Raw genomic sequence first — 9,576 nt, 5'->3', positions numbered from 1 at the left:
CATAAATATAAAATAAAAAAATTAAGTAAATATTTTTGAATTTTATAAATTAAAAAAAAAAAAAAAATTTGTGATTTTTTTTTTAACATATTATAATTTATTATTATTTCATAATGCAATAGGAACTAAGATAAGTCTATATTTTTATAAAAATAAGAAAAAATTATAATAAAAAATATTATACATTATTAATAATTAATTTGAAAAAAAAACAATAAAAAAAGTATTAAATTTGAAATATAAATAAAATATATATATATATATATATATATATATATATATTATATATATATATATATATTATTTTTTTTTTTCTTTTTATATATATAAAATTATATCTAATTATATTTACTTTAATATTAATTCCTTTTTAAATTTATATTTCTTACATATTATTACATTATTTTTTTTTTATTACAATAATAATATAAAATACTAATATATAATATTTTAATATCATTCATATATATTTAAAAATGCATTTTCGCCATGAGTTATTGTTATAAGAATATTTTTGAAATGCTGAATATCACATATATTTTATTCATTTAATCTTATAACTGATTTTTCATGTGAATATAATACATCAAATACATCTAATTTTTAATCATCCCAAATAACATAATGTGTTTTATCAATTTTTTTTTTATTGCTATTTTTATAAATTATGTCTTAATAAATATTCATATGTCCATTAATAATATTCAATAAAATCATTTTTTCCTAACAAAAAATAATAATTTAATTAGATTATTAAAAAACAAGTAAAGAATCAATAATATAAGGTACTGAATATTTTTTAATCAATTTTAGAGAATTATTAACTAAAAGTATTTAATTAAAACGTTATAAAATAATTAATGTTTAATTAGTTAATTTATATATTTCTTAAATATTTTAAAATTTATTATTTTTAGGAAGTCTTAATGGATTTTTTAATATTTAATTTCCTTGTCTAGTTATTTTATATTTTTTTTAATAATAATTAGTGTTTTTTTTATGTTCATTATAATAAAAAAGAATTTTTTATTTAAAAAATTTCAAATTAAAATTATGAGATTCGTTTTATTCGCAAAAAATTTAAATATTGTTTTTTTTTTTTTATAAAATACTTTTTTTTCTACAAACAAAAAATGGAAAAAAAATTTAAGTTTTTTCAATATTTTTATATTCAAATTAATTAAAATAATCCTATTTCTTTTATATTTTTGTTTGATATTCATTTAATTTTTTTATTCCATATTCGATTTATTATAAAGGAATCTTAATAAAATAATTTTAAATCATTTCTTATTTATATATAAAACTTAAAAAATCTTTAATTGATTAATCTATATTATTAATCTATATACACTTTTGTAATTAGAATTCTATTTTGGTAAATTTAAAAAATATTTTTTCTAATTTCCTTTAAGAAGTTTTGCATTTTTTTATTATTTTGATTATACAATTCGATTAATAATTTTTTTTAAGTTTTTTAATTCCTAAAGATTTTATTAAAACTAGTATAAACTTTAAGTTAGATACGCTTTTTGAGCTTTTGCAAAAGCTTTAAGCTTTTTAAGAGAAAAAATAGTATGAGAAACATGCCCAGTGTTATTATTTTTACATTTAATACATAAAAAATGGCTTTCTTCGCAACAAAATTTTTAAGTACATATATAGAGTAGAGATTTTTTATGTATTTTACATTTATAGACACTCATAAAAATATATATTTATTATTTTAATATATTAATTTTATTAATTTATTTATTTATTTTTAAACAAAAAAAAAATAATATTAATTAAATTAAATAAATATAAGAAAAAATAAAAAAACAATAAAATTTAATTTAATTAATAAAATAAAAAAATGAAACCTCTAAGTATTAACTTTTAAGTATCTTATAAAATTAAAAAAGACTATATGCAAATAGTTAAAATAACAAGTATTTTGGGAATATTTTTCTCAATACCTTTATGTATAGTTCCATACATTTTTAAAAATGATTTAATGAATTTACATTTTCTATATTTATTAATACTTTGCGGATTTGGAAATTTTTTGTATTTCATTTTTTCATTTTTATGGTACAAATCCCCCGAAATATTAGATAAATAAAATTAAATACAATAAGAAGAATAACATGATGAAGATATAACAGTTTATTATAATTATTTAGGAGATTAGACTTTTGGATGGGGTTGTTTATAAATTTTAATTAATTTTTTAGGAATAGTGTAGTTTTGGATGTTTAATATAAATGAAAAAAAATTAAATTTAATGGAAAATTAAAGAGTCTTTAATTTATAATAATATGAAATTATAATGTTTTTAAGTGTTTTTATTTTATCTATTTTAAGTATTTTAATATTTTTTAATGTATTTGCTTCATTTTATTGCTCAGTTTCTTAAAAAACTATAATAAATACAGCTCATATTTATAACGTAAATTATATAAAGAATTATATATAAATAAATATAAATATATATAAATAAATATATATATATATATATAATATTATAATAATAAATATATATATTTATAATTTATAATATTTTTAATATAAAATTGATATATAAAATATTTATTTTATATATCTAAAATATAATTTATTTATATATTAATAAAAATTCATATAATTTCTTATTCTTATATTTTATCTTTTTTTTAAAAAAAAGATTATCTTTGCTTTTATATGTATTTTATGTGGATATTTTACCTATATAATAACGAGTAAAAATTCATTTTATTCAAATACATTTAGTTATTAATTTTTAATCTCATTTTTTTGGATTTTTATTGGTTTATTTGTACTTAGTTTAGTCATTTTCTTTATACTTTATTTCTCTAAAAAAATGCATGTAAACCTATTCGCTTTTGGTACTTTTCTTTTGCTTTTAATTATAATTCTTACTGGTTTTTCCCATTCTTTTTATCGTAGAACACACTCTGTAACCCTTAATGTAGGTTAATATTTCCCTGAAGTATATAAGATTCACAAAGATATACTATAAAATACATGTAAATGTTAAAAATATCTATCTAAAGAAACAGAAGAATGCAAAAAAGATATTAATATTCACAAATTTGAATGGGAATCTAAATTTATTTCTTTTTAAAACACTAATGATAAACCAAATTAATGCTTAAACAATGAATGTTTGATGTGCTTTATATTACAAGAATCGATAAGCCTTACTTATATTTCTTTTGGTTTAATTTTTATTACCGGAATAGCTTTTTTAATAGTCTTTTTGGCTTTTTCTTTATCTAATAAGGTTTTATAATTTGAATCTAAGAAAAAAATAACAAATATAGAAATTATGATTTTAGCTACACTTATAATAATAGGAGTTGCAGGTTTAATATGTGGTTTTTGTTTAAAAAAGTAATATTTAAATAGTGAATAAAATTAAAAGACTTTAATTTTAAATAAATAAATTTTATAATAAGTAGAAAATATATAATAATAGGATAAATAATATTGTTTTTTACTCAATAATTTAATAAATGAATTTACTTCCTTTAATTTTTAACCTAAAAATATTCAAAATTTAATCAGAGTTAGTTTTTTAGCACCAAGTGGTTCTTTTTTTTTAGAAAACGAAAATTCTTAGGAACTTTTCATAGTTAAAAATAATGAAATAAAGTCTAAAATTTTCCCTTTTTTAAACAAAAATAATAATTTTTAAAAAATTCCTTTTTTTTCCATTTCTGGAAAAGCCTAAAATGTTAATTAATTTTTGAATTAAAAATTATACTATTGTGGTGTAAATCCTAAAAATTAACCGCATTTTTTAATTTAGCATTATGAATTATAATAATAATAATAATAGAATACTGCTGGTAAATTCATAATTACAGAAAAAAAAGCTAATAATAATGAAAAAATAGAAAAATATTGTAATTATTAATTCGGAGACACTACTAATTTCAAGGGAAATTTTTCTTTAATCACAACTCCCAAAAAAAATCAATAACAAAACTCAAATATATAAGAAATATAAGGAAGAATACTTTATTTTAACTCTTAAAAAAAATAAGATGAACCTATTTGTAATTAGAAAATTTCTTTATTTGTAAAAAACGAAATTGGATAAAAGACAGAATTACTTAGTACTTTTTCTGATGAAAAGAAGGGATATTTTTCATTAAAAATACCTCTTTTTAATTATGAATATGAAGCCGAAATGATAATTTAGGGAAAAAATAAAGAAGAAACTTAGATTCCTTTAAATTTAGGAAATTCTTAAAATAAAAAAATATCATTAGGAAATCTATATTTAGTTTCCATTTTCGGAAAAACCGAAATTCCATTAGATAACTAATGTTAATAAAAAAAATAAACTATATAAAAAAATTCTAAGAAACATTTTAAATTCAGACAATTTTTTTAATAAAAACCTATTTATTGTCCTTTTGATTTATTATGGAATAACTCTAAACAAGAAATACTTCCTCTTAAAAATAATTTATAATAATAATAAAAATTTTTACTTTAAAATATTTCTTAAATACCTTTCAGAAGTATAAAAATATAACTTGTCGATTTTTTAGAAAATAAGCCTTTTATCAAAAAATAAATTGTGAAATTATATAAATCAAAAATTTCATGTGATATAGATAGTAAGTAAAATAATGAAAATTATATTTTGATATAAACTAAATAAGGAGAAGCTATTTTTTTCAATTAATCTCTAGGAGATTATACATTAGTAATAAACGAAATTGATGGTTTTTATCCCTATTGTTAATAATTTAATGTTTCTTATGATGAAAAATATTCTATTTATAAATTTAATGTTAATTTAGTTAAAGAAGACAAAAGTTAGTTTGCTATTGTTTTGGAGCATTTTAATTAAAAAAATGATGGGCCTAAATTTTCATTAGGAACAAGTTTTATTTTAAGTGATAAAAAAGAATGCTTAATAAGTCATTTTTATAAATAATGTGAATAATATTAACTTATAGAAAGATAAAAGATTTAAGGTATTTTTATAGAAAATGGAAAATTAGTTGAAAAATTAAAACATATTTTCTTTGTTTCAAAGATTCCTAAAAATTCATAAGAAATAGAAGCTATAGAGAATTTAAAATATAAAAAAAATGGAGGATAAGTTAATAATAATGATTTTATTAAAGAAAATATAATAATCAAGGTCTATGGAAACGGAAATAAAAAATAATATAAAGAAATATTTACACCTAATTTAGAATAAGAAGATTTAGAAGAAAAAGTTAATTTGGTTTGGAACATATTCTGCTTTAATGGAGAAAATAATAGCTTTAAAGAATTAAATGAATATTATTATAATAAAGAAGATTAAAGATAAGCCATTCCTCATGTAAGTTTATGTGAATGAAAATATATATTATTTTATTATAAACATTTATTTTTACATTTATATGTTTTTAATGAAAAATAAATTTTATATATTTTAAAAATAATAAATTAAAATTTATAAATATATATAGATATATATATATATATATATAATTTATAATTTATAATTTATAATTTATAATTTATAATTTATAATTTATAATTTATAATTTATAATTTATAATTTTTTTTTTATTTTTTATAAATTTAATTCTTTTTATTTTTTTTAATATTATAATATTTTTGATATTTTTTATAATTATATTATATAATTATTAATTCAGATAGAATATTTTATTATTATATTTATTCGTATATATAATAGTATAATTTTATTACAAATTTTATACTTAATATATATTATAAATATATTTAATTTTTTTTTTCATATATATTTATTTTACTAATTTTTTTATAATTAGTCATTCATTGGCTTGTATTTTTATAATCATATACACTATTAATTTTTTTTAAAAAATTATTATTTAAATTAATTAATACAAAACAATATATTTAATTTTATATAGTAAATGAAATAAAAAAAAGAAACTATAACAGAGGATTATAAATAAATTATTTCATCTTCTTCAAGTATTGAAGGAGAATAAATAATTTACAAATCTAAAGCTCGTTTGCATTAAATAAATTAAGAAATTTATTCATAATATTTAAAAAAAATTATTTATCCTAATGTAAAAAAATAGACTCTAATCTACGTTTTTTAAATATATATATATATAATATTTTAGGAATTAAATTTACCAATACTAGGTCCCTTAATACACCATAAAGTAAAATAAAATTAAAAAAAATAAAAATAAAAAAAAATTGAAAAAAAGAATAATTTTAGTGCAGATTATAACATTTAAACACTATAATAAAAAAATAATTAATATATACCTAATTTTAATTAAAATATATCTCCTATTTACTAATAATATTATTAATAACAACAAAATAAATATCCTAATTCACCTTATTTAAACAATATGTAAAATTAATTAAAAATGCATAGGTATAATAACTCATATCAATTTTAATAATAAAATAATATTAATAATTTTTAATATTAATAAATAAAATAAAGTGCAATAAATCCTTAATTGTAAAAAATGTAAAATTTATTACAAAATTAATAATCATAATAATTTTAAATCTAATAATAATAATCGTAATTATAAAAATAATAAAAAATATAATAATATCAGTAATAATTTTTGAATCCATAATAAAAATAATTATATTATAGTAATCATAATAATAAACATAATTATAATCTTAAAATTAATAATAAAATTAATAATAATAGTAATAAAATTAAAAAAAATAGTAATAGTAATAATAATAGTAATAGCAATATTAATAATAGTAATATTAATAGCAACATTAATAATAGTAATATTAATAATAATAATAATAATAATAATATTAATAATAATAATAATAATAGTAATAGAATTAACCATTTTTGAAATAAAATTAAAATACAAATGTTTCTTTACCTTAAATATAAAATGATTAAATAATAAGTCCTAATTAAATAATTATAAAAAATACTAAAATAAAATAAAATGAAAATTTTTAAATTGATAACAGTCCAATAGTTTCTAATGAATAATAATAAATAGATTTAAAAAAAAAAAGCAAATTTATTAATCCTTAATTGCAAAACGATAACCTAAATTAAGATTAAGACTAAGATAATGAAAACGAGCAGAATCAATCACGAAATAACAATTTGAGAAAAAAATCTTACAAATAAAAAACACAAATTAAATAAAAACATAAAAAAAATATACATAACTCTTCATCTTCTTCAAACTCTTAATAATCTTTTAAATCTTCCTCTTAAGATGAAGAAAAGAATTAAAAGTAAATACGGTTAACAAATATAAGAAAACAAACAAAAAAAATGACCTAATCAAAATAATAATAATAATAAGAATAAGAGAAAGAATAAGAAAAAGAAAAAGAATAAGATTAAGAAGTTATTTAATAAACAAAAAAAACAACAGTATTAATAAAGCCGCCAGATTAAAGAAAAAAAACAAAAATTCGTTAATTAACAAGAAAAATAAGTAATTAATCTGAAGAATCGGATGATTTAGATGAATATAAACCTAAATAGGAAAAAAAAAAAACCTATATAAATGAAAATTATAACTAAAACATGCAAGCATAGAGAAATAGAAGTAGAAAATAAACTAGAAATTAAAACAATACCATTATTAATGAAAACGACTCTTAAATAAGAAATAGAAGCAAAAAATAAACAAAAGTATAAAATAATAATACTATAATAGTTTAAAAAGTTAAATAAGATGATGATGTTGACGATAATATTGATGAAGAACTTGAACTAAATTAAAAAAGAAATAATAAATAAAAAACTATGATAGCTTAAAAAAATTAAAAGAAAACTACATTTTATAATAATTCTTAATTAGAAGAATAAAATGAACCAAACAATATATAAAATTAATAAAGAAAAAATATAGGTTAAAAAAAATCAAAGTTTTATGAATGAATAATAATGAAAATAATGTATTTTAATGTATATTAATGCTATATATTTGTATTGTATTGTATTGTATTGTTTTATTTTTTTTTATTTTTACTAAAATTTCTAATAATTTAATATAATTTTTTTTTTATTGAATTTATTAATAGAAATTTCTTATTTACATATATTTATTTTTTATATTTTATCTAATATAATTAAACATTTAATCATTTTAAATTGTAAATTTTATAACATATATAGCAATTATTTCTTATTAATTATTATTATCTTTATGTATTTTATAATCATAAACTTTTTTGATCATCATTTAATTCTAAAAATATTAAAATAGTCTTAAAGTTTATTAATATTTTTTATTAAATTCTAATTAATTAAAATAATAAAATAGTATTTTTAATTGATTCTATTAAAAAAAAATATAATTATATTTTATTTACGAAAACTTTCCTTTTAGCGGGAAATATTTTGAATTTATTATTCCTTGTAGTTAATTTTTTGAAATAAAAAGACTCATATTTTTAATATTATAAAAGATAAAGAAATTAATTTTTTTTTTTTTTTTCTAAAAAAACGATTAATACATGAAATAATCATCCTTAAACATATTTTTATCCCAAAGTCAGAAAAAAACTTCCAAAAGTATAATCGAAAATTTACCAGTTCAAAAACTAATTTAAGAAAACAGAATTAAAACTGCTTCAAAGCCCAAAAAAGAAAAAGAAAATATAAAAAATCATACCAAAACCACAGAAAAAGAAGAATAAGGAAATTAAATTTCCAAAAAGAAGATTATTAAAGAAGATATTCCTGAAAATAGTCCCGAGAAAAGTTCAAAATAAGTACAAGAAGAATCTTAAAACCCAAAAAAAGGATAAAAAAAATTAAAAACAAAAAGGCAATTATAATAAGAATAAGCATAAAAAATATTAAAAAAACGAACTTTAATTTAACAAAAAAAATACTTAAATTCTTCAGAATCTTCCTCTTAGGAAAGTGAAGAAGAAAAATAATTAGAATCCGAATCTGAATTCCAAGAAATTAAAGGAGAAGTTAAATACATAGATGACCGAAAAGACTTTCAAACACAAAATTTAAGAATAGATACTTTATTTTAAAAAATTTAATAGGATTAATCTTAAAACAATAATATTCCAAAAAAAGTTAACAAAGAAAATGGAAAACTAACTGAAGAAAAATTAAAAGCTTTTTTTATTTCAACTTAACCATCAAATAATATTACTAATAGTAACTAAGAATAGTTGATTTCAGAAAACGGAGATAATGAAAGCATTAATTCAGCTTTGGAAGCACTTATGAAAATCGAAGAAAGACAACAAAACAATTTTTAAATGGATATCGAAAAAAATATAGAAAATGACGAATACTTATAGAACAAATAGAAAGAACAAGAGGAAATTTTAAAATAAAAACAAGAATAAGAAATTTTACTTTAAAAATAAAAATAAGAATAAGAAATTTAATACTTAAAATAAAAATAAGAGTAAGAAATTTTATTATAGTAAAAAGCATAAGAATAATATTTTATTTAATAATAATAACAATAATATGAAAATCTAAAACAATAATAAAATAATTAAAAAATCTTCCAAGAAGATGAATAGATTAAGCCCGATTTTATCTAAAACGCCAATTTTTTTATTCATTCGCCTTATAATTCAATA

General features: G+C 15.8%; 1 protein-coding gene across 1 annotated transcript, besides 24 other annotated features; it reads right to left on the bottom strand. All coding sequences in view use genetic code 6, as the record gives it.

Moving 5' to 3' along the window:
* Positions 1–248: 248 nt before the first annotated feature.
* Positions 249–301: a microsatellite.
* Positions 302–1,325: 1,024 nt separating this feature from the next.
* Positions 1,326–1,350: a microsatellite.
* Positions 1,351–1,712: 362 nt separating this feature from the next.
* Positions 1,713–1,763: a microsatellite.
* Positions 1,764–1,856: a microsatellite.
* Positions 1,769–1,856: a microsatellite.
* A 576-nt stretch (positions 1,857–2,432) lies between these two features.
* Positions 2,433–2,531: a microsatellite.
* Positions 2,450–2,531: a microsatellite.
* Positions 2,450–2,543: a microsatellite.
* Positions 2,475–2,554: a microsatellite.
* Positions 2,555–2,562: 8 nt separating this feature from the next.
* Positions 2,563–2,619: a microsatellite.
* A 2,828-nt stretch (positions 2,620–5,447) lies between these two features.
* Positions 5,448–5,483: a microsatellite.
* Positions 5,480–5,557: a microsatellite.
* Positions 5,485–5,631: a microsatellite.
* Positions 5,541–5,630: a microsatellite.
* Positions 5,541–5,634: a microsatellite.
* Positions 5,635–6,163: 529 nt separating this feature from the next.
* Positions 6,164–6,197: a microsatellite.
* A 398-nt stretch (positions 6,198–6,595) lies between these two features.
* Positions 6,596–6,825: a microsatellite.
* Positions 6,656–6,825: a microsatellite.
* Positions 6,659–6,825: a microsatellite.
* Positions 6,696–6,826: a microsatellite.
* A 469-nt stretch (positions 6,827–7,295) lies between these two features.
* Positions 7,296–7,357: a microsatellite.
* Positions 7,308–7,356: a microsatellite.
* A 1,135-nt stretch (positions 7,358–8,492) lies between the features above and the next one.
* Positions 8,493–9,224, bottom strand: IMG5_104900 (hypothetical protein). Its single transcript, XM_004035106.1, has one exon. The coding sequence runs from the start codon at positions 8,952–8,954 to the stop codon at positions 8,628–8,630; it is 327 nt and encodes a 108-aa protein (XP_004035154.1). The 5' UTR covers positions 8,955–9,224; the 3' UTR covers positions 8,493–8,627.
* An 82-nt stretch (positions 9,225–9,306) lies between these two features.
* Positions 9,307–9,395: a microsatellite.
* Positions 9,313–9,408: a microsatellite.
* Between the last annotated feature and the right edge of the window lie 168 nt (positions 9,409–9,576).

The sequence above is a fragment of the Ichthyophthirius multifiliis genome (assembly GCF_000220395.1).
Source record: "Ichthyophthirius multifiliis unplaced genomic scaffold scaff_1120509250870, whole genome shotgun sequence".
NCBI lineage: Eukaryota > Ciliophora > Oligohymenophorea > Hymenostomatida > Ichthyophthirius > Ichthyophthirius multifiliis.
Note: the sequence above shows the minus strand (reverse complement) of the source record. Positions and strands in the feature narration are given on the sequence as shown.